Below are 24,128 nucleotides of genomic sequence, written 5' to 3' on the forward strand. Positions count from 1 at the left end.
ATGCTCTGGTTCATGCAATTCCTTTGTTAAAGTTTTCCTTTTTCTCTATTTAATCTTTGACAGAGTGTCAGAATTTCTTTTTTTTGAATGGCACAGTGCTGCAAATAGACTCAAAATAAAAAGCATTCTCTGAAAGAGGCAACATTACTACACTGTAAAGATATAACTAAAGCATTCTAGATTTTCCTGTGTGCCAGTCATTAACATATTAGACCAAAAAACCCAAGGTCTTAGCCATCTGTTGAGAAGTAACTTGCAGTCCAAATTCTTGACTCTTGTTTCCACATTAGTTTCATTATTCCTGGGCACAATTCTACTTCCCTTCCTCTGCAAACTACCAGAAGGGCACTTAAGTGCATGATTAGTAAAATAACTGTTGAAATCAGATTACTGAATCAGACTAGCATGATCAAACTATAGAAAGGAAAACCTGTTATTACTTGGAAATTAACTCGTGGTCATAATTAGCTTTCAAAGACTAACGAAAGTGATGTTATATAATCATGACTTATTCCAGTGTTCTCTCTCAGTGCCTCAATTACACCCTAATTGTTATAATGGTGAAAGCATCTTCCTCAGTTATCTTAAACTCTTTGACACGTTAAAAGTAAATATGAATTTTTCTAACATAGGGATGTCTTTTCTTATTAGATTAATAATGTTTACACCTGACTAGATTGAACATAAATGTAATAAACTGACAATTCCTTTCACTCTTCTGTCAATGTAAAGTAGAAGCAATTTTGGAGATTATTTTATTATTTTCTTACTATACAAAGATAGTAAAGAATTTGCCTGACAAAAACAGCCTGAATAATACTCTTACTACTAATGAATAAAATATTTTGTAGTAGGATAATTTAAAAAGTAACAAAAATGTTCACCTGGTATGAATATGTGTTCAAATTCCAATATAAAATCTTAACATTGCTCAAATTATGATGAGCTTTTACCGACATTCAACTTGCAAAACTAGACAAAAGAGGAACTGCAGAGGAATGAAACAGTAACACAGTGCTAATGCCAATACACTTTCAAAATAAGAGCTTCCAATTAAATTATGTTTGTGTGACTCATAGTGCAAAATTTTGAATTGTTGTATTGAACTTCATGTTAATGCAAACACATAACTAGTTCATAACAACAGATTTTAACTTTATTCTTTCTCCTATTCTGCTCATTACTTATGTATTTTCTAGAAAGCCTGACTCAGAAAAGTTAAGGCAGACCTTCAACAACTTGGTTGCTAGTTGCTTGGTTGCTTCATTGATGATTATGGAGGAAATACAATACTTTTTGAGTACTGACCATGCATGGCCATGTACTGACCTCTGTCCCCCCAGACTACTCATGCTGATACTGATGAATGCTCTAGGCACAGAACAAAGGAAATGCACAGACCTAACAAGCTGGCTGGAAATAAGTTAGTTCAGCAAGGAAATGCAGGGATCAAGATTCCTAATGTGATGATCTCTAAAGTGGAAAAAGAACAGGGCAACCCTTGGACTCTGAATCTTGGAGGCTAACCAGAGAATCAAAGCAAGGAGAGCTGTGAACCACAACATAAAGAGCTGCCTTCAAAGTGCTAAACAGAATAGTGTATAATTATTTATCTCCAAGAGAAGATTTAATACACAAGTTTGTGATTTTTAAAAAAAGTAGACAGTAAGACAGTAAAAGAAACTTCATGGACAAACCACAGAAGAGAGAAATTTAAGGTAAAGTGTAAGTTTAGATATCTGAAGTACAGACTGAGTAATAGAATGCAGATTTCCTCACTGTTGTCTTCTCTTTCCTTCTGTGAGGAGAAGCTCTCAGGTCCAGTCCACAACAGGATGTTGTGTCTCTCCTATTATGTAAAGATAGCAGCTGCTAGAAGGAAGCCTGGGAAGACTACCTCCTCCCATATACCTAAATTCCATGTACAATGCATATGCAATCTTTTAAACAAGAAAGCACAAAGGACCAGCTCCAGTGCAAGTCTTTAGTTGACCTAACTCTTTGAAAACTATCTATCTAAGAAGTTATCAGTAGTGGAAGTTATGTAACAGAGAAAGAGAATGAGCAAGCTTACTTGTTTTACAAATAGCGTTAACACAAACTGAAATACATGACAAAACTGTTTAACCTGTGTTCTAGTTTCAGCTGGGATAGAGTTAACCGTCTTCCTAGTAGCTGGTACAGTGCTATGTTTTGAGTTCAGTATGCAAAGAATGTTGATAACACTGATGTTTTAATTTGTTGCTAAGTAATGTTTAGACTAAAGTCAAGGATTTTTCAGCTTCTCATGCCCAGCCAGCGAGAAAGCTGGAGGGGCACAAGAAGTTGGCACAGGACACAGCCAGGGCAGCTGACCCAAACTGGCCAACAGGGTATTCCATACCGTGGGACGTCCCATCTAGTGTATAAACTGGGGGGGAATGGGGGCGGGGGATCGCCGCTCAGGGACTAGCTGGGTGTCGATTGGTGGGTGGTGAGCAATTGCACTGCACATCATTTGTACATTCCAATCCTTTCATTATTGCTGTTGTCATTTTATTAGTGTTATCATTATCATTATCCGTTTCTTCTTTTCTGTTCTATTAAACTGTTCTTATCTCAACCCACGACTTTTACTTCTTTTCCTGATTTTCTCCCCCATCCCACTGGGTGGGGGGGAGTGAGTGAGCGGCTGTGTGGTGCTTAGTTGCTGGCTGGGGTTAAACCACGACAACCTGTAATTTATTGTAGTGAGAAAACATATGACCTCTTTTGACTAAGAATAGGGCAGATGGCAATGCTAATCCATTCTTACCTACCTTATAAATTATTTAGCTGTTCAGAACATAGAGAGTATGGAAACTAAAAAAACCCACTTACTTATTGAATTATAAATTTTAGTTTCTAACCTATTCAGAAGGGAGCTTGCTTCTCTTTAACATGCTAAACTTGATTAATACAAATTCTCTATTAAGTTAGATGATAATGGTAATCAGCTATACTGCTTTCTTTAAAAAACAGCCTTTAATTTAACTGGGCAATGCATAGAAATATTGTTTCTTGACAAAGTGACAAACACGTTTTTGGGAATCAACAGTATCCCTCAGTGCACCCAAATCCTAACAGTCTGTCCAACTTAAGATGTCAGAGAGTTTAAAAAAAAAAAAAAAAAAAAAAAATCCAAAACCTATTTCTGTTCTTATAGTGACTGTAATCTTTGCTGTTGTATTTGAGAAGCATGAAAATCACCTGGTCTTCCTCATATAAGTGAGGCCTTTTAACCTTTCTGTAAGTTAGAATACTGCATCATTTGCAGAAACAGTGAACTATAAAACTGACTTGAAAAGTGTGTGCAATGGTATTAATAAAAGAAATTGTATAAATAACTGAAATTATTTTTCAGGGAAAATATGTGGCTATAAATGTATGAAGAGGAAAAGCAACAAAAAGCAGCAAACTGTCTACCACCTTCACCTGAAATCCACACCAAGAACAGAGAGCCTGCTCAGGGAAAACATCCACTTCTAACAAACCTAGAAATCCCAGTCTCCATCAGAATCTAATTAATTTGGATGTGTCTGTTTGGCAAAGGATACTACACTTTCTGAACACAGAATATGCATATAATGACTTAAATGAAATAGCTAGTGAAAATAAACACTCCAAATCTTCCCATCAGAAAACATTTTTCTGTGAGTGTTATCAAAGCACTTGGATGATACTCTTTTCTCACTTATCCTGTTGTAAATCAATGGCAGCTTCACTAAACTCAGTAAATAAACCCCAAATTTAGGGTATCTTCTTCTAAAACATGTATTGAAGACTATTTTGAGGCAGATCAGTAGCAAGTTACATGATTTAACATATATTGCATTTGAAATGCACACAGAGTTATTCATTAACAATTTATAGGACATGCTCCATAAATTAAACCCTAAAAAGATACAGGTTTTATTACAGGTACTAACATACCTAAAAGCAAGTAAATATACACACAGAGCCTGTCAATAGGAAGAAAAAGTATTTTACTGGAATTAAGACATGCTTGTATAAGGAGTAAAAATTGTCTGCTATAGATGCCTGTTTAACATTTGTGTAAAAGTTTCTCTTCAAAGACAGAGGAATCAGAGCTACTGATTTACCTCACCTAATAAAAAAAAATGGTGTAAAAGAGTTGCTTAGTTCCAGCTGACCTTGAATGTAATTGGCTACCTTGGATGTCTCTATGGTATATGCCATTAAGAAGATAAAAATATACAGGATTAAAATCTGAACCGATAAAGCTAAGAAATTAAGTATTACTCCTTTAATAAGCCTACTTTAGGAAAGTACATGAATAGAAAAATATCTCCTTACTGATTGCTACCGAAATGTGAATAAGTTTAAAAATAAGTTATCAAAAGTAAACGGAACTAACATTTTATTCTTCCCCTTATCTGCTTTAAAACTATGAATAAAGAATTCAAAGCAAGTTTTTTTACCCCCGACACTCTACTCCATCCAAAATCACTTGTATACCACCACATTCTCCAACTTTTTATATACTTAGTCTAGACTGATAGATTATTTTGTATCTTAAGATGGAGGCGTACTTTTTCTATTATATTTTTTCACTGCAACGGTTCTTTTTTCCATACTCCTGTACCATTTAAGAGTTTAAAAGCTTATGCAATTGTAAGAACACTGTTTTACAAGGTCAGTGTTGATTATTACAGAGATGAGATTGTTCCACTGTACTGCAAAACAAGAGCTACAAGAAAACCCATTTTAAGTCACAAAAACCGATTAGCCAAGAGAAAAAGGTCTGTCAGTTAAAATGTCAGGGCGAAGGCAGAGAGCATTTCTGCCTGTCATGAATAAAGCCATGAATAAAGTGGGATTGTGGTAAACTGTGAGAGGAAAAAAAAGCTTATTAAAGAATTTTTCTTAAATTTTAAAAACCCAAACATGCTGAGCTCAAAATAAAAAAAATTAATTTTACCCCTTGGTATCAAAGTAGTTTGTGTTAGACTGCTAGTTGAATTTAGGAAGTACTTATTCAGCACAGGTCTGAAACTGTAAAAAACAATGATAAATATAGAAGGTGAGATGATGATTTAGGAAGTATAATTATAAGATCATATATGCATGGTTAAAAAAAAAAAAAAATCAAGAAACGCTAGATCATGAATATGTGTTGCCATGTTACCACAACTGATCTTGTTGCCTTCCTTGATACAGTCACAGACACAGGCCATTACAACCTCAATGCAATTTTGTGCTAAATACTATAGTAAACGTCATGAAGGAATTAAGAGACGTCAATCAACCTTCTGGTATTGAAACAGAAGTTTAGGGACAGTACATGGCAACAAGTCTACAACTTAAATTTAGTTCAAAACTCCTCCATGAAAAGGACTGAGAATTATGGAGTAATACCTTTAGAAAACCAAATCAGTGTAACTGCGAGTTTCAGCTCTGAGGCTTATTTTGTCAACTTTCTTAGCCTCCACCCTATCACGACAGCTATATTATTACATTGTATTTTATCTTTACAGCTTTCAGCTATAATCAAGCTTTTTACACTAAATCATGTTGTTCCAGTAGCAAACAACTGCTAGGGGGTTGCAGAATTAGAATGCATTTTAGGATCACTGCTGTCTCAAAAAATTTTTATCTAGCCTTTAATTAATAAAAAACAGAAGCTGTGAAATCTGATTCAGTATCCAATAACTCATGTAATAGATTTGTTTAAAACTCCATCCTACATTTTAAATACCTACAGTTGACTTTTTGTTTCATTTCCTCTGAACAAATGTAAAGGTATGTTTTACCTATAAAGTAAAACGTGGTGAAATACCATGCATTAATGTATAAAGAGTAGACCCTAATGAAGATCTCAAGTAAAATCTGTCTTCTATTCCCTCCTTTCATAATGATCCTAATATCCATTTCAAAATCTTGAATCAAATAGTTCCCAAAGAAATGAAACACAAGTCTAATGGCTTATCTATACTGTAGTTACATCTGAAACAAAAAAGCAATAGTATTAACAAGCAATCTGACTTAAACATTAGACAAGTTTATTCTTACATTGATATGAAACACCCAAAGGTAGGGGACTGGGAGGGAGAAAAAAACCATAAAAGCCAACAGGTAAATTGGAAATGTCATTGTCTTTCACCCTTAGTGAGGTAAGGCATTTTTAGTAAATAATACTGCTAATGAAAACCCTCCTTAATAAATTTAACAACATCCATCAGCTTCTTCCACTGTACATCACTTCAAACTTCAACTCTGCTGCAAGTCATCCTCCTTGACATCCATTTTCACTGTTATATTTTCAACAATGGTTTCTGACATTTCCACTAGTTTTGTAGCTTGCATCTTTTTCATTCCCCTCCTGCCTCTTGACATTTCTTATCACTTCCTCCCTAAATCTTCTGCAGAATCACAAGTGCTTCTACTTCTCAAAATAGCAGTGAAGCAGTCTCTTTTGCTCAGCTATCAATTCACAGAAGAATACTGGGAGGTGGAAAGACAGTAGCAGGGCTGAAGAGCAGACACAAGCAGCAAAGCTTGCTTTAAATAAAATATAAATAAAAGCTGCAGAGCTCAGGTCACCACACAGTACCAGCCTGCCTTCACAAGTCGTCTTCTCTTCCCATGTTAAATATCTACCTGATTTCAAACCTCTTATTCTCTCTCTGCTCCTTGATTTGCTATCAGATATTCTGATAACATCTTTTCCCTCATTACTCGTTATATCAGGAAAACTCTAAATCCTGATGAAAAAGGATCTTTCTCTACTCTCACCTAGCATATTCCAAGCTGACAAATGCATTCTCTACCCTAAGATTATATTCAGGAAACAGCTAATCCATGCTTTTAAATATTCTCATGATCTCTATCAAAAATCAAAGTATTCCTGTATTTCTTCCCTCATTTTTCCTATAATCTGCAAACACCTCATGATAGCTAGAACTGCGGTCTCTCATGTATCATGTAAAATCCAGACACTTCACATGGTACAGATATTGGTGTATACCGCCCAGTCCCGAAAACAGAAAAGGGAAGTTATACCTTGAATTTTGTTTTCTGTTTTCTATACCTTGAAAGTGTTTTCTGAGTACCCTAAAATTCCAAGGGACCAAGTAGTATGTGTGCATTTACTCCTGTAATTTTTATTTGCACACGAACTGCAAGATTTGGCTTATTCACCAAAAGGTAAATTTCTGGTGCCTATTTCAGAAGGATAATCTTCTTACCTTTACAGTTTCACTTAAGACTTGGTTTTTATCTGCTTCTTCACTGGAGTGCAATTCTAGTTTATTATTTAACTCCTGTAGCTGTTGCGCCTGTTCATTCAAAAGGACTTGTGCTTGATGCTCCCGATGTAATGCATTATTTAATTCTTCACATGCACTTTCAAATCTCTCATGGGTGATCAATTTCTGATAAGGGAAATAAATTGTGTTTGATTGTGTAACTGTATTCACTTGTTTACATGCTTGACTTTCAGAGTTCCACCTGCAAACGTATCAAATTCTAAAACAAAAGTATGCTAAAGATGAATATTTAGGCTTTTTAACATGAAGACAGATCACCAAACAATAAAATAGCAGACAACTTTATTCATTGTATTTTTTTTTTTTAAGTATTCAGGGTACTGTGAACACTATGCATTCATTATTCTATTCAAATTAGCACCCCAGGTTGTAAAGAATCAGTATTTAGAAGGAAATAGGCAGATAATGTCCCAAATTTCAGTGTGTATCTTATTAACACTTGTACATGTCTTCCCAGACTCTTTCTCCCCTCCCCAAAATGTTCCAGAGAGAAGAAATAATTCTTCAGGGAAAATCATCATCTACATCTGAACGACAACCCAAAATGAGACAATTTCATCTAACTGTCCCAGAACTGTACGGGAGTGAAACCCATTAAGAACAAAACTGAAGATGATTAGATATAACCTTGTCCATTTGTGTAAAAAAAATCCATTTTACCAGCTAGGAACAGGAAGGGGAATGGATGTGAAATCATCTATTAAATATTCTCTGCTTGGAAGTGTTTTGATTGGGACACACTGACAGGTCTACCAACTAGGCCTTAGAATCAACATTGGGCACAGCTACAGAAAATACTGCTCATGCTGGGACATGACTGTTTCAGTTATACCGTGCTCCTCTAAAGCATGTGTAAGAATCCTTATCCATTCACTTTCCCAGATAGCTCAAATGTGAGCTCAATTCTGAATGCAACCTATAGAAAATAAGCATAGGAGGAAGGGTGCTAAGTGAACCTCCAGCATGCTATAAAGCAAGACAAGTTTCCTCCCCTCCAATAAGGACTGAAGGCACAGTTCTGTCAGTATGACAGGGAACAAACCAACAACCCACAGAATGGCATCAATCCCTCAAACACTGTGTCCATTACTTGCTGTGACTACGTTAAGTAACCTTTTTGTTGTCTCTTCTCATTCCTGCCAGACAGTGCTATTTACAGGTTAACGAACCCATAGTGTTTAAGTAAATCAATCAGCGACAGCAAACCATCAGAGGAATTCGGTGCACATGTGCTACTGAGAAAGTAGAAGAGGGCTTTTTTTTTCCTTGCCATAAACTTACTCCCACAAGGAAACAGCCACACTAAAATTTGCACTAACTAGCTCAAGATATAATCCATACTCAAAGATACAGTAAAATATCTATCACAATATTCAGCAATACCCATGCAGAGTTTAAAATACTACGTTTGTGCTTTATGAACTTCTTATGCACATACTTATTGGATACCCTCAGCCCTCATTCCAGCTGACTTTACTCTGTTGAAGTGAAATCTGTAAATCCTTTTAGGGTATATAAATCACACCAACATTTTCAACATACGGAAGAAAACCTGGGTTGCTGAAGACCAAACATGTAATTTACAGAGCATACCTCATTCTACAAATCAAAGAGAAACTCCTATGGAAAGGAGATACTTCTATATACATCTGACTTATAGTTTAGTGACATTTACAAGACAAGTCTTCTGGAAAATTCTGTTTATAGTAGATTGATTTTATACTTGTTTTTCAAAAGAACACAAATCAAAAAATGTGTAAAAAGGAGGATCTCTTGTAAGCAGTCTCCTCTAAATCAAATATACTTACAGACTGCTTAAACATATTTAATTGCTCTTGCAGGCTCTGGGCTTTGTCAGCTTCTTTTTTCATCTCACTGAAATTCCACTTGAATTCTGCAAGTTTTAGGCGCAGTGAACGGCGTTCCACCTCTGCTGTATGAAGTCTTTGTGTAAATTCAAATATTTGCTTCTGCAAGGATGCTATGCTTTTCTGTTAGTAAACAGAAATAAATTCATGTGCTATAAAATGCACTATTTTAGCAATAAAGCCAATCACATTTAATAACCAAGAAAATTAGACAAAGCTGTCATTTTGTACTCCATCTGTAAAAGACACACACGAGTGCAAAAATGTGAAACTGTTTCACCTACTGTTGGGGGTTACTGAAAATTCTGTTTTTAAGGAGATACCTGTTTTCACGTAAGGCCCACAATAAAAGACAAATTATGTAAGAAAAAGTTTATCCTTCCATTTTGGTTAAAGGGGGAGAAGGTTATGTTTACTGAAAGATAGAATAGTAAGCAGGAGAAAAAAGAAAGGAAAAAAAAAAAGAACCACCACCTTAACATTTTGTTAAAGCCAAAAGCTAGTTTGTTCTTATAAAGCTAATGTAATTTTGATAGAACTTTAAAAAGTCTTGGATACATCAAATCTCTTCTTAAAATTATTTGACAATAGAAGAAAAGATCTATTCTTGCCCTAATGATTTTGGTGTTGCAAATCAACTTCTGATTCTCTACATAGCTGACTTCAATGTAACAGACTTATAAACAATCTGAAACAAAATTAATGGTACCATCAAGACAGCTTCACTGTAACACTTATGCTGTGAACCCACTGTTTACATGAAGTGGCACTATAAATATGCATACCGTAACAGGCAGTCTGTCACACAATCCAGCTTCCAAGGCCTGGGTATTTATTTTATGAAGTCCATGAGCCAGCCTCTGTACCAAAGAGTCTTCCTCCAGATGAGTAATACTCCTGCTGCTGTCTAGTGGAATAGTCTCCATTATTACATTCAGCTTGTCCATAAGTTTTGAAAAGGAGTTCCTGGCTGCACTTGCAACTAAGTGTCCAGAAAGCCAGGGCTTTGGATCTTTCAGAAACAACAGCAAAAAAGAAACATGAAGTAGATTATTAGTTTCTTTTCTTTTATTTTTCAGTGCAAAAAACCAACAACAACAAATAGCATCTTTAAAATACTCAGTAGGAAATTTCCATTGAAGAGTAGAGGACTGAGCTCACAGGAGTATCTCAGAGACACCTTGGTACACATTTTGTATTTAGCAACGAACACTCTACTCCTACCAATCTTTGGATGGAAGAGTAGGATAGGATCCTAAAGAATAGGATTTGTTTGTCAAAGAATAATTTTCCAGGTTTTTTTAATGTTCTCCTCCAATACTATACTTTCTTAAGTCTTTCTTGGGTGTTCTAATTTTGTAATTCAGGAAACATATACGGTAGATGCAAGCAAATGCAAGCCAGGTCAAGTATGTCAGATGTGATAGCACATGGTAAATCACTATATCGCAATATTTACAATGCAAATTTCTGAGGGTTTCCTGACTCCTCTTCCCTCCCCTCTATAGATGTCTAAATCATTTGCTGTTGAAAATTAGTGAGGCTTGGTACCTTAATGCCATACTATTTATATTCTGAGACAAGAGAATATAATTTACCTTATTCCAAGGCAATTAAAATTTTACAGCTACAATTACTTATTTCCCCACAGGATTTTGGTAATCATCCTTCTCATATAATGGACTTAAGGCCCCAGCACACCCAACATGTCCTGCTTACTGCTAGATTCGTCAGGTCTGTAATTAATAATTGTGTTTAATGTTGATAAATAAAATTGTCAGTGCTCCTTCCACTAATTGGTATTCCAGATAACAGTTAATAGGTTTATTTATGCCTTAATAAAAGTCTTGTAATTTAGTTTTCCCTCTGCTAGGCAGGTCTTAATCTGTCATTACTTGTCTTATGATACTATCAGTGTAAGATGACAAGCATGGAAGAGCTTATTTACATTCAGTAGTACAGCAGATCTCCTGTTGCTGCAGTGAATTAAAATATTTACTTAAGAGTATAAACAGAAAAAAAGAACAATAGCTTTTTAAAGTTAAAGAATTTCTTTTTATAAATGGGGAGGATAAAGCCAAAGGTTCAAAGCAAACAAAACATGATTATTGATATTTTCAGATTGTAATTCTCATCATAAAGAATTTATCATTTACACATATGAGATAAAATTTATCTGTAAGGAAAAAAAAAAAAGCCACATGATAAACTCAAATATTCCTTTTTCAGAGCCATTCTCCTGCTTGGTTTCAAAATACCACCATTCCAATGACTCCAGTTAAGCACTGGAGTACCACTTTTGAGTACATGCTCTCTACAACCCCAGCTAGTAGTAGATCTGTCTTTTCTTCATGTCTAAGATAGCACTCTTTCTATTCATGATTAAAGCTAAAAATCTTACCCAGCATTCTTCTCATACCCTGAAGAAACTGCTATTGCAATGCTCTGTCTACTTTGGCCAAAGTTCCTCTCTTTTCCTTATGTCAGCTCTCTATTACCAATCACATAAAAGATAAGCTACCTTCATCACTTTAACTCTTATCACAGATTATCCTGTCCTACTTGTCTTTCAGTTTCAAAGACCATCTCTTTTCTCCAGTCATCATGCATTCACTAGTTTGAATGTTTAGTTAAATTAACCTGAAATTAAAACTAGAACATTTGTACTGCCTTCCATGTAAGATGACACCAAAACCTTCTAAAAAACTCCTCCTTGCCATGATTTTTGGTAAATATCAAAACAAGGATACTGTCAATGCATCACTGTTCCTTCATTTTTCCTAGTATTTCCATCTGGTATCTCATTTTACACAAGATTGCTTGCGTGCCAGAAAATACAGTATTTCTCCGTATGTGCAGTACCTAGAATGACAGCCCCTTTCCCTATGTCTAGAACCTCCAGCTTAACTGTATTAAAAATAAATAAATAATAATAGTTCAGGCAATTGTGCTGTAGCATTTTGAAATGATCATGCCACTTCACAACCAGGATTCCTATCATCCAGCATCCACAACTTAAGTCACTTTCTTGGGATGGGGAATAAGAAAGTAAACCATCGCCTCTGTTGGGGTTTTTTTATGAAGAGCAGTTTGGAATAAATACACAGAAATGTGTTGATGCAAGTTACTGACTTCTTGGAAAGACGAAATGAGAAAGTAATGCAATTCCACAAGGAACAGTATCTATAATCATTGGGAAGAGAATATACGGTTTAAGTATATACATTTTAAGTATCTGCCCACAAAGGATCAAGTAATTACAATAAAAGCATTAAATTATATACATTGCTATGTGTATAAGAAATTCTTAACACAAATACAGGTATATCACAGAGCAATTAATTCTTATATTAAATGAAGAAAAAGACAATGAAAAGGGACAAATCTTACTTCACTGACAGATGAAGAAAGAATTCTTGTTTACTCTGTTTTGGTGAAATATAACAGTCAGCAGGACGAACTTAGTAATACTACACAAGACAAAAACTGTCATGCTAAGCTTCAAAAGCTTGTGTATGTAACAGTTGATGATATTTGTATTCAAAAAGCTTGACCTTTACTTTCTCTGGTTTATCGCAGTACAGATTCTGTTCAAACAAACCTACAAAACTCACCTTACAAAAAACCAGACAAAACCAAAACAAAAAAACCCAACACTTTAATGAACTTGTATTCAAACTGAAGCTAAGAGCTCACGTCAAGACACGCTGGAATGAGAACCAAACTAATGAACAGTGTGAAGGGAAATGATCATCCATGCCAAACCAAAACCACTTTTTTAAAAATTAAAAACTTAAGAAATGTGCCTCAAATCACCAGAGTGCACAAGTCCGAGTGATATGGATTTGGTTTCCTTCAACTGCTTCAAATGGTTCCTCAGAACCTAGCCATCTTTAAAAGCAATTTTTAAGGCACCGAACCATTCCATATTGTAGATGCAGATAGTGCTTTCTTGTGCCTACTCTCTCCTGTGATGTGCAGTCTAATCTGGAACTGCCATTATTTCAAGATCTGAAGAGAGCAGCCTCTCAGATTTCCTATTTACATTAAAAAAAATTTTTCAAAATAATTTAAGCCAGTTTGAAAATTTAAATCCTATTTGAAATAGGACTTACAGAACATAAAATAATTTCCTAAGTATGCAAGCTTTCTTTCAATTATATTCCTTCAGAGCCTTATCACTTCGATACTTCTGGAAATTTCATGTCAAACTTTAAATTATTTATTACTGGTTTTTGAATCAAAGGTTCTTGGAAGACTTTTGATCTCATGAGCAACGGAATTCCAAGTAATACATGAGCAGTTAGATCTTGAGGTTTTGTGAAAGTAACTTAAAATAGAGATAAGCTATGAAAGAATCACCAAACTGACTGTGGCCATAACATTCTCAGCATGGCCTTTCCTAATTCTCAAAATCAAAACTGTGTTCAGTGCAGAGATAGCAAGTAAATAGAGTCCACCCGAATTTTCATGTGCTTCAATACTGGCAAAGTATCATGAGGTTTAGGGTATTCCAACCAGTCACTTCAGCACATCAATGCTGCTGTCAAGTTTCTCTTGATTCTTTTTCAATTTGCTGTTCTTACTCAACACTGTATACACAGGAACACTTGCAGTATAAACCCTCTAAATACCCTGAAACACAGTTCAAACAGTTTTGTAAGGATGTAAATTTAAGTTACAGAAAAGAGGATGATCAAAGAAGAGACCACCTGAAACTGAACTGAAACACTTGTGATTCAATGGTTGACTTCTGGTACCAGTTTACTGTTCAGGATTCTGGGAAATAGATCACCTTCTCTCTGTCCTGCTATTTCCCTTTATTCATATAAATTATCCTTCCTTTAATATCCTTTATTCTGTGACAGAATTGCTGGGACTTTGAAACTACCAGGTACGAAAGAACTAAGGATGAGAGCAATGCAGAAGAACCAAGTGAGATCTTGTATCAGTCCTCACTGCAAAGAAATTAAGGAAGATAGTTAACAGCTGGGAATCAAGAGGTGACATTTCCAGAGACTGGCACATAGTAGAATTCTATACGAAGAGAGACTGAGAAAATTAGGGAGCCCAGACACAAATCTAATTAAGCATATACTTAAGAGAGGGAACAGAGCAGAGACATAAAATAAGGAGTGCTATACATTGTGTAAGTTGAGAGCATTTAATTTTTCTCTCAAAACCCACAAGATAGCAAGTAAACCAGATGAAAATAGTATCCATCAAATTGAACTGTTTTCCAGATTTGGAAATTCTAGATTCATATCATTTAAAACACAGCAGGAAATTATTTTCTCTCAGCAGCAGTAATGTCCCAGCTTGAATATGTGCCAGTTTTAGGGCCTGCACTTAAGAAATACACAGATCAAATAGACAGAAATTATGTAGATTTTCTCTATAGAAAAAAATTAGGTTGAGCTTCAGTAAAATACTTTCAGAATATTAGAACAGTGGAACAAGATAAATAGGAAGCTTGTAAATATTACTTGATTGGAAGCTTTTAAGAACAAGTTAGCCAAATATCTATTGGCGTGGTATAGTTGGTTTTTTTTCTAGCTGACAAGAAATCAGGTAAACCTGTTTATATGCTTTGTAGAAGCACTCTCCAGCCTTCTGTTTCCATGACTCTATATACCAAAATGATAAAGTATCATATCACCAATTAAAGAAAATCAATCTGTTCCAACAATACAGGTCTCTAGATATTTTATCCAGAATAGTTTAGATAAAATCCTAAAAATGGAGATGATGTAACCACCCTGATTATTTTTATCTTCTATTACAATAATATAATTTTAAAATTACCTGTTTTGTTAACAACATCCTGTAATTCAGTGACAGAACTGACTATTGCAGCAAGGAGGTTAGAACTAGTAAACCAGCTGAGTGCTTCAACACAGTGAATTTGTTCTTCTTCGCAACCTGTGAAACAGAATTGTAGCCAGCAATAAAACTGAGTTACTTAGATAAGGCACACTACTATCTCCAGCTCTTTCAGAAATTGACCAACTAAGTACATAAGCCACAAACTAATTCTTCTTTCAGAACAATTTAGACTGTGTTAAATATGCTTCCAGAACTACTAAACCAGAAAAGTAGAAGGATCTTCTGGTTTGGGAAACACACTTGGTACCATTCAACCTTGTAGGGGGAAGCATGAGCTGGTATGTTAACAGAAAGGGACAGGAAGACTAGATAATCTCTAAAGAAAAATTTAGAAATCCTATCCTAATATTTTACCTGAATCAGAAAGCAATTTTTGCAGTTTTAGTAGGAAAATAAATATTAAAAGTCATTAATAAAAGCAGAGGAAGTATCTTTCCAAAAATAAGTTGATGGTCAATCACTTAGGAACATTACAAGATATTTACCACAGAGAAGATGCGGTAGCACCTAGTTCTGAAATCTGTAATGCAAATGTCAAGGATATCAAAAAGTCTGAGTTCATGTGTGTAGTTGTAACTTTTTTTTTAATGCTTAACAGACTAAGCATTTCCTTTTAGGGGAAATTACATTTGTCAAGAAATCCAGAACTCACAAATCCAGAAATTACATTTGTCAAAATGTCATTAAATTTGTCTTTACACTCTATTAATAATAGCATTACTATTTGTTATTCACTAACCATGTAATTTGACATAACGCTTATCAAAGAAGAAAACAATTAGCTTACTTGACAGATTACGCTTGCCTTTGGAGTCTCCTATACAAACGAGAATTCCAATGCCTTCTTTGAAGCCATTTACCCAGGAGAAGAGGGAATTAGAAGACTGGGCTAACACTTTAAGTCTGTTAGCTGCCAAAACTGCAATCACACCTCTTCGGAATACATGAATCAGGCCTTTGAATGTTCTTTTCTTCAGTTTTGCTTCATCTTGATTGTTTTCTGCTACATCAGAGAGAGCATGAACTAGGGTCCTAATCTCCTGGTTCACTAATTCATAAATGTTGACCTGATCCTGCAGAAGGTCTCTTTGGGAAGACATAGCACAAGATCGGCTATAGAGAGGATACAGGGCACCTGCCAATAGTGCACAGGCTGCCAGGAGAGATGAATGCTCCTTCTGAACTTGCATTAACATATTTTTCACAGAAACATTTTCAAGGGCCAATTTCTCCTGTCTTTTTTCAAGGACATAAATTTTTTCCTTGTTTTTCTCTGCTGTTTCTTGGTATTCCTGGGATAAGGGAAAAAACAAACAAAACCAGAAGAAATATTAACTAGAAGACATTTTTTTTAAATAACAAAATCATTTTTACCTAGACAAAAGCTAAAAGAAAATTAATTTTTTTTTTCAGATTCAAATAACAGATTAAAGGAACAAACATTATTAGTAATGACTGTCAAAGTATCTCTCCTAGCAAACAGTTACAGAACCAGGTGTATGAAAACAAATCAATAGTACGAGAAAAATTTGCACAATCTTCAACTATAAATGGACGCCAGATTTCTGACAATAATCCACCAGTACTGCGACAGCCCACAGAAAGTCCAACAATACCTCGTTGTCCACAATACAGTTTTATGAGCTGGCTTAACAGTAAGCAATTGCACGCTCCAATTTCAGAAAGAACATTGCTCTTCAAAGCAGAAAAGAAAGTTAGTGTAAGAGAGAGGAAAAAAAGAAGGAAGACTGGAAGATAAACCTAGGCAGATTGGCAGCAGCTGGGAAAGGGGAAGTAAAGGTGATCTCTTAATTACTTTGTAATCAACCCCCTACTTATATATTCACAGATTAATTAGGTCTCATACAGAATTGAGTTTTTTGAAAAGAACAGTGTAATACAGATATTTTTATTTTGACTAGTGCCATTACAGATGTTTTCAACTTGCAGAACATTTTTTCTTTTCCTCTATATGCCCTGAAATAAGAAAAGAGGAAGATTTAAAACAGTAAACCAGTGCAGCAAAATGAAGACATTAACAAGGCAGGGAATGCCAGGACTAAGGTTAGACCATGCAGACTGGTTGCTTTTAATAACATGCAGCTCTTGTACAGGAATCGAGACACTACGCTGGGTCCTCAGAGACTGACTGGCTTCTTGATGCCCGAGAGTCCTCTGATTTGAACAACCACTTGAGGCTACATTTAAACAGGATCCCGTGGTATAAGAAGACAACAAATTTTAGGCACTACTCACAAAGAACCCACAAGCTCAAGTTAAATGCTTACGCTCCAGTTACAATACATGGACTCAGAAAGGCAAACATGAATGGCATGACAAATCCATATTATGAAGAAAAGAGTGAATTATGCTAAGTTCCAGCTACCCCCCTTAGAGCTATAAGTAATTTTGTTAAAAATGGAGTGAGGTTATTCCTGTTAGCAGTGGCCAAAAGAGAAGTAAAATGGTGTCATCCAGCCACATTCCCATGTGTTCTGTTTGGTACAAGTCCCCAGCAAGTGGTGAGGGGGGCACCCTAGCTTTTTGTCCCTCCTCCATCCTGCAAGAACAACAGGCAAAAAAATGAAACAGCTATCCCTAGAATGGAAATTAATTGTATAGAGATGTACCCTAGTCACTTCAGAATGTCTTTGACCAAATTAATATTTTATTATTTTTTTTGGAAGAGGAAGAATTTGTAGTGTTACTAAAATACTTTCCGTGATACAAAAATAGAGTAGGTAACTAGAAGATTTAATTACAAAACGCAATTTACAGGCCTCATATGTCACTTTACTACTCTAAAATTAAGTACGAACATGTACAATACTTTCAGTGCTACTGCATTATTTACAGTGTTTGATTTTTACAGAAAAAAACCCTGATAGCATGACTGGAAGGAACTGAAAAGGTAAGCTGAATTTAGAAAACAACTTATGGTTTCTGGCCATCACAGGTGAAAGGCCAGTATCTGAGTAAACAAAGTGTGATCCCTACGGGGCTGTTGGGCAGCAATACTAACATTCAGTGCTCTGGCTAATTAAAGCTTATTTTTTAAAAAAGCTTAGTGTTTTTATGCTTATGGTTATAAGGTAATAAGCAAAAGGGAATGGGACAATCTCTGACTACAGAAATGTAGAAGTTTTGTAAGAAAATATACCTTGATTTTACCGGCTAATAACTGCTTTTGTCCTACCCCACACTGTTTCTAGTGCTGTCTTTGAAGCTTAAAAGCACAGTTTTTGAAAGGAACATAGAACTCTCTTCCTAAACATTGGCAAGCCAGCTTTCTTCGGCGTTTGAGCTTTGAGGGACACCTCAGTGGGCTGCAGAGCTTGGTAGGTTCCCAAGAATCCTTAACAAAAAATCAGGTGCTACTAGCAACACCATTTTATCCTACTTCTTACTGGATCCTTACCCTTTATTCTGGCATGGAAACAGAACTGGAAACTAGAAATATAATGACACTATGACTTCAAAAGGTTTTCCTGTATTTCAGCCGTTTTATTTTTCTAAATATATACATCTATATATCTAAATAAACAACTTCAACAACGCTGTCCTCCATTTCTTTCCTCTAAGTACATGGGCCAGACATGTCTATCAAAGACACCCAGTGGGTCAGGAGCAGTATAGTTATGCGTACTTCTCCTCCTTTTGCATTGATTCCACTGACTTTTGAGAAAATTGCAAGATACCACAGCTTTTAGCTAATTCACCTGCCTTGCTGTAAAAGCAAGGCTTCCAAACAAAAAAAAAGGCAATAAAAGACATTTTTTTCTCCCTAGAGAACTTTTTCCCTTTCCTATTTAGCAAACCTTTTATTTTTCTGTTGAAATTAACATTTTTAACATAGTTACAGGATTTTTCTCTTACAACATGTTTTTGCATATCAGAACAAAACCCTTCTATTTTAAGTTGTTGCCACAAAAAATGGGGACAGATTAATAAATGTGTACATAAGAAACAACAACTGATAGTTAAAATTCAGAGGACATTTCCTATGAGACTGTGCACAGTCTGAATAAATAATTTGTGTGAGGCTAAGGAACAGACATAGTAACATTTTCAAAATGGCACACTATGAGATCAAGAAGACGGTACTCCTGCTACAAAAGGCAAGGAAAAAGGATATGCATTTTAAGCTCCATTGACTCTCCAAACATGCAAGGGGTAAAAGATAGTCAAGTCTTTAAAAAACAAGCAATCAGGATTAGGACAGCCCTAGCAGCAGACATCCATGGACTCTATGGATCCCAGAAAGGGAAAGGCTTAATCTGGTGTTTGCAGGTCCAAAGTCAGTCACAAATAAGAAATCCAGAAGAAATTAGACTGTCTTCTTCCCAGACTGACACTGAATGGTAAGGAAGGCAAACTGGAACATGGGATGGAAAAAAGATGAGACAAAGTTTTGTTGAATCATCAAAGTGTATACAGACATTGCGCTCCCTAGATTACAGCACTACCAGCTTGTACTCCAACACTACATAACCTGTGTTAGAAAACATGCCTAGATGTTTCTAAGGGAAAGCATTTCCCTTTTAGAAACCCAGTAGTCCTGTACAGCAAGTTGACAGATAAAGTCTTTTCCAGAAGACATGCCTAATGCATGCTCCACAAAAGGGAGCCAGGTTTTCAGTACATGCTCTGCTTGCTGTCTACACAATTCAGCTAGGAAGACTGGGAGGTTCAGCACCATCCCGAAGAATGGCACAGTACTGCACAGCACCAATTCTCCACAATACACTAGAGTTCTGTAAGACAGAACTCAGGCCTTTCTTTTGTGCAGCATCCATAGAAGGTAGAAATCTGAAATGCGTAACTCCACTTTAGGAAGGAAAAGTAATTTTTTAAATTAAAATTAAGCTTTCTCCTTTCACCATTCTTTCTGCTGGCAATGATTTCATAAGATGAAACTACAGGATGTTGGGGGAATTTAGTATAGTCTGGATGCCACTTATTCCACTCATACGGATGTTTTTAGCATTGCCAATATCCAATGTAAATATCAACCAAAAATATATACAAGATTTTAAATCATTCCCAAGAAATTACCATAAGTTGCTCTGTCCAAAGAATACTTTACAAATACATTTTTTGGAGTGGAAAGACTTCCAAGCCCAAAATCTGAGTCAAATACAGCATTCTTCTAATGAAGAAAGTTTCAGATAGCAGTCACAAATGACAAGGCATATCTTAGTTCCTCTATTTCACAACACTTTTAACTGAAACACATGTAAAGAAATGTGACTGTAAAGACAGTGAACTGTGGTTCTAGAATAACAGTGAAAATTTTAGATTGCAAATAACTTTTCTAACAATCAGTGATGACAGTTTTACACTTTTGAACCACTGCCCACTGTAGTATCTGTATAACGAAGTGCTTTAATATTGTTGAAATCTCCCACTGTAACTGCTAATTGGTTCTTAGGGTCAGAAGGTATATTCCTAAATTTATCCCCTGATGACACCAAATTACTGTTACTCTACAGAATCTTTCAAAGCATGACACTGAAAAAGTAACTGCTGCCCTATATAATTCTTAAAATAAGCATTTTCAATCTTACAGCTTTAACATTTCTATAATGTTTTAACAAAGTCATATAATTCTTATTATAAGTGAAGTTAATACTACCACGTTGTTGGGTTTTTTTATTTTAAAGGTATACTAAAAATTCCCAAACAACCTTAAATTGGTTAGGAGCTTAAACTACTGAAATAATCCATTAAATATTTACAACAAAAAAAAAAATCAGAAGTTCACAGCACCATACCTGTGCCCTTGCATGAACTTCCCCAAGGAGACCTGAGTATTGCTGTTCCAGATACTTTTTTTGTTTCTGCCAACAGCTTTCCTGTGCTTTCATCTGTTCAGCCATTTTGCTAAAAGCATCTTCCTGGTTCTCCTGAAGCTCCTTCATAGTATCAGACTTGTTCTTACAAACATATTCTAAGTGAGATATCTGTGTGACAAGCATTTAAAAAGAAATTCTTTTACCTCTCAAAACACCTTTTTACTTTAATTGTACATATTAATTTAAGCACAAAACATTCCAGCATAAAATCTAAATTGTAATTTCTTCAACGCTTTTATTAAAACTAAGTAAAAACCTTTCACAACAGATTACTTACTTGAATCTTGCAACAAAACTGAGACATATTTTGGAATAATGAATCTTCCCTGGTTTCAGTTTTGCCGTCCTTATACCACCTTGCAGATATCTGTTGCCTTCTTTGTTGGAAACCTGAACTGGACACTTCCCTTTCTTTGAAACAAATGCATTAAATCTTGTGCTGCTAAACTAGTAATCTGAGTATACCAGTCCCTCAGCAGTTTGCAAGGATTGCAAGTAATAATGAAAAAACAGCCCTTAATTTTATTTTTTGTTTTATTGGAAAGCCAAGACATTTCATATATTATTCAGTATTAAAATAATTTCAGAAAATTTTACCATACAGAATGTTTTTCTCATAAGTAGATCATTAGTTTATGATGTATTTTCAACAAGCATGAAGGGATTGACTCTGTGGTTTAACTTTGCAGCTCCCATGCAAACTAAATGGAGGAATGAATCACGCTAACAATGACCTCTAAATACACATGCCTACACTTTGTTGCTAGAGAACGTTGGCAAGATACCTTCCAAATACTGGACACAAAACTGCAGGAGAAAAATTTTGTTCTCAGAAAGCAGGTACAACACAAGTAACACTACCACCCCAAATCCCTGAAAAGCTGGTATGTACATGAAACGAGCTCTAGAGACCTCACAATCAATCTTAATAATCATACTAAACTAAAAAGCAAGAAACAATAAGACACAACCCCCCCAAACACTGCCAATAATGTTCACTCCCTTCCATTCCCTTTCCTCCTCTGCTTCAAAAGGAAAATAGAAAGGAATGTCCAATCTGCATAATCCAGATTTTATGCTATCCCTCTTTAGTAATTTCCATTGACTGCTGGGATATTTACTAAACGATGGGCTGAGACAAAACGATTGACTGTAACCAGTCCTGTCCCTTAACTTGGGCCAGAAGAGTGGTCACAATTCCAGCAGATGACAAACATCCAAAAGAGCTTTTCCCTTCCTGTGCGTCAAGAACAATGTGTCAGGGCAGCCAAGATCTGGAGTTGCTCTACTAGATTGTAGGACTGGTCTGATCAATGGAGCCAGAACATGAACTGAAATCCTAAAGAGTGGCATATGTCAGTCTGTAGAACCAGTTTAAGTTATTTAAAAAGAGGTCTTTTCATTCCTAAAAACACAGGGATTTCTGGGGAGAAAGGCCACATAAGCTTATTCACATTAAAATAATTCAGAAAAGTACAGCTTCTCCCTTAAACAAATACTGACATGTTTTATAAAAACAAGTATTTTCTGTTGTATTTCTGAATACAAATTTCATAATCCAAAAGTTACAATTAAACAAAAACCCACACTGGCATTTTTCAGATAGTACCTCTGAATCATAAACATATAATTTAAAGATGATGTTCCTGGAGTAACTGCATTGCATTTCTGTTTTATGCTAAAATAAAGACTTGCTTTATTAGTGTAAATGACTAAGTTCTTTGAATTGCTTCATCAGTAAGATTAATTTATTTTCTTTTAATTAGGTCCCTGTGGCTAATATTGGCTAGTACTATTAGCATGTCCTGCACAGGAAGTGGAGCTTAGAGACTTCATACAGACTTCAGTCACATTTACATGCCCACAGCAATGGCATCAAACTGAGTTGTAGACAAGCCATAATTAATGGTATTGAATTATTAACGTCCAAATTCTTTTTGAAATAAGATGAATGTCAGTCCTTTTTAATGATACTGTGATGTGGACAAATGTCACTGAATTTAATAGAGGTAGCTGGTGCCTAAGGACACTTACCTTCTCATTAGCCCTGCTGAGGTCTAAGATCAGGGCATCAACATTCTCCTGCAAGACTGCACAAAGCTCAGACCAAGAGAATCTATCCAGGATGCCTTCTGGTTGTTTTATAAGCACACAGCCTGCTACCAAACGCTGGTATAAGCTATGGAGGAAGGTTAGCTTGTCCTGAGACAGAATGAAAAATAAACTGTTGTATCTGAACAGTGTTAGAATCCAAAAAGATGCATCATATGTATAATAAAGTGAGCTGCACACAGCTGAGAAAAAAACACAAAGCTCATTCTCAAACCCTTTCAAAATTCCTTAGTTCCTTGTTAATATTTGCAGTCATACATATTAAAGCCAGAGGAAGAACACATTTTCTATAAAATTTGTCTAATTAGACATAGTATATAAATAAAGAAAACCCAATCCTGCAGGAGTCACAACCATGACCTGATACAGATAAAAACTTCCGTGCTACCAGTAGATGCAATTTAACCCATTCATGTTAATACTTTCACATACATTCATATTGTACCCACCTCCAATATCTGCATAGCATGCAGAAAATTGTCTAATTGGCTTAGCAGCACAACACACTGTTTATACAACTATTACTCTAAAGTCTTTTAAAAATTCTTTTTACATGGATTATGTATGACTAAATAGCTAGACAAAATAGGCTTATAGCTTCACGAGTTAAATTCCACAAGCCACGCCTCATTCATTTACACTGATTTTAGTCAGTAGTACAATAAATTGATGCCAGTTTTAAATAAACTTTGGCAACAATAGCATGCAACAGAAAATCCAGCCTTCATCCTTTCAGTATAGAGATGCAACATAGCAACTTTGATTAAGACAACAATAGAAAGCTGCACCTCAAAAGCCACAAGAAACAGAGCCTTTATTCAAAGTCAGTAAACCACTGTAAAGGCTCCCATCGTTTTCCGGGGACCTTGGATGAGGCTTTACATTAAGAAATTGTGAATGACCGACATGGGGAGCTATGTTTTTTCTGAGCCCTTTCCATTATACTTAGGTGCATTTTCTCACATTATTTCTTGGTGTTTTAGGCAATTAAAAAAATTGTATTTTAGTTTAGTTTGTTTCTAGCAGATCTCTTAATTCCCCAAGGAAAATCCAGTGTGCCACCATCAGTACATTTTTGCTCGAGCTATGATAAACCAAGG

General features: G+C 35.6%; 1 protein-coding gene across 6 annotated transcripts in view; it reads right to left on the minus strand.

Moving 5' to 3' along the window:
* CCDC171 (coiled-coil domain containing 171) overlaps window positions 1–24,128 on the minus strand; it is a 153,273-nt gene that overhangs the window by 69,510 nt on the left and 59,635 nt on the right. For all 6 annotated transcript variants that reach the window (XM_030004382.1, XM_030004383.1, XM_030004378.2 and 3 more), the window contains exons 14-20: window positions 22,951–23,118; window positions 20,836–21,024; window positions 15,849–16,353; window positions 14,981–15,097; window positions 9,961–10,187; window positions 9,116–9,298; window positions 7,227–7,412 (exon numbers count right to left, since the gene is read on the minus strand). In XM_030004382.1, coding sequence (XP_029860242.1) covers window positions 7,227–7,412; window positions 9,116–9,298; window positions 9,961–10,187; window positions 14,981–15,097; window positions 15,849–16,353; window positions 20,836–21,024; window positions 22,951–23,118 — 1,575 coding nt within the window. The remainder of the gene's footprint in view (window positions 1–7,226; window positions 7,413–9,115; window positions 9,299–9,960; window positions 10,188–14,980; window positions 15,098–15,848; window positions 16,354–20,835; window positions 21,025–22,950; window positions 23,119–24,128) is intronic.

The sequence above is a fragment of the Aquila chrysaetos genome, chromosome Z (genome assembly GCF_900496995.4).
Source record: "Aquila chrysaetos chrysaetos chromosome Z, bAquChr1.4, whole genome shotgun sequence".
In the NCBI taxonomy this organism is placed as follows: Eukaryota; Metazoa; Chordata; class Aves; order Accipitriformes; family Accipitridae; genus Aquila; species Aquila chrysaetos.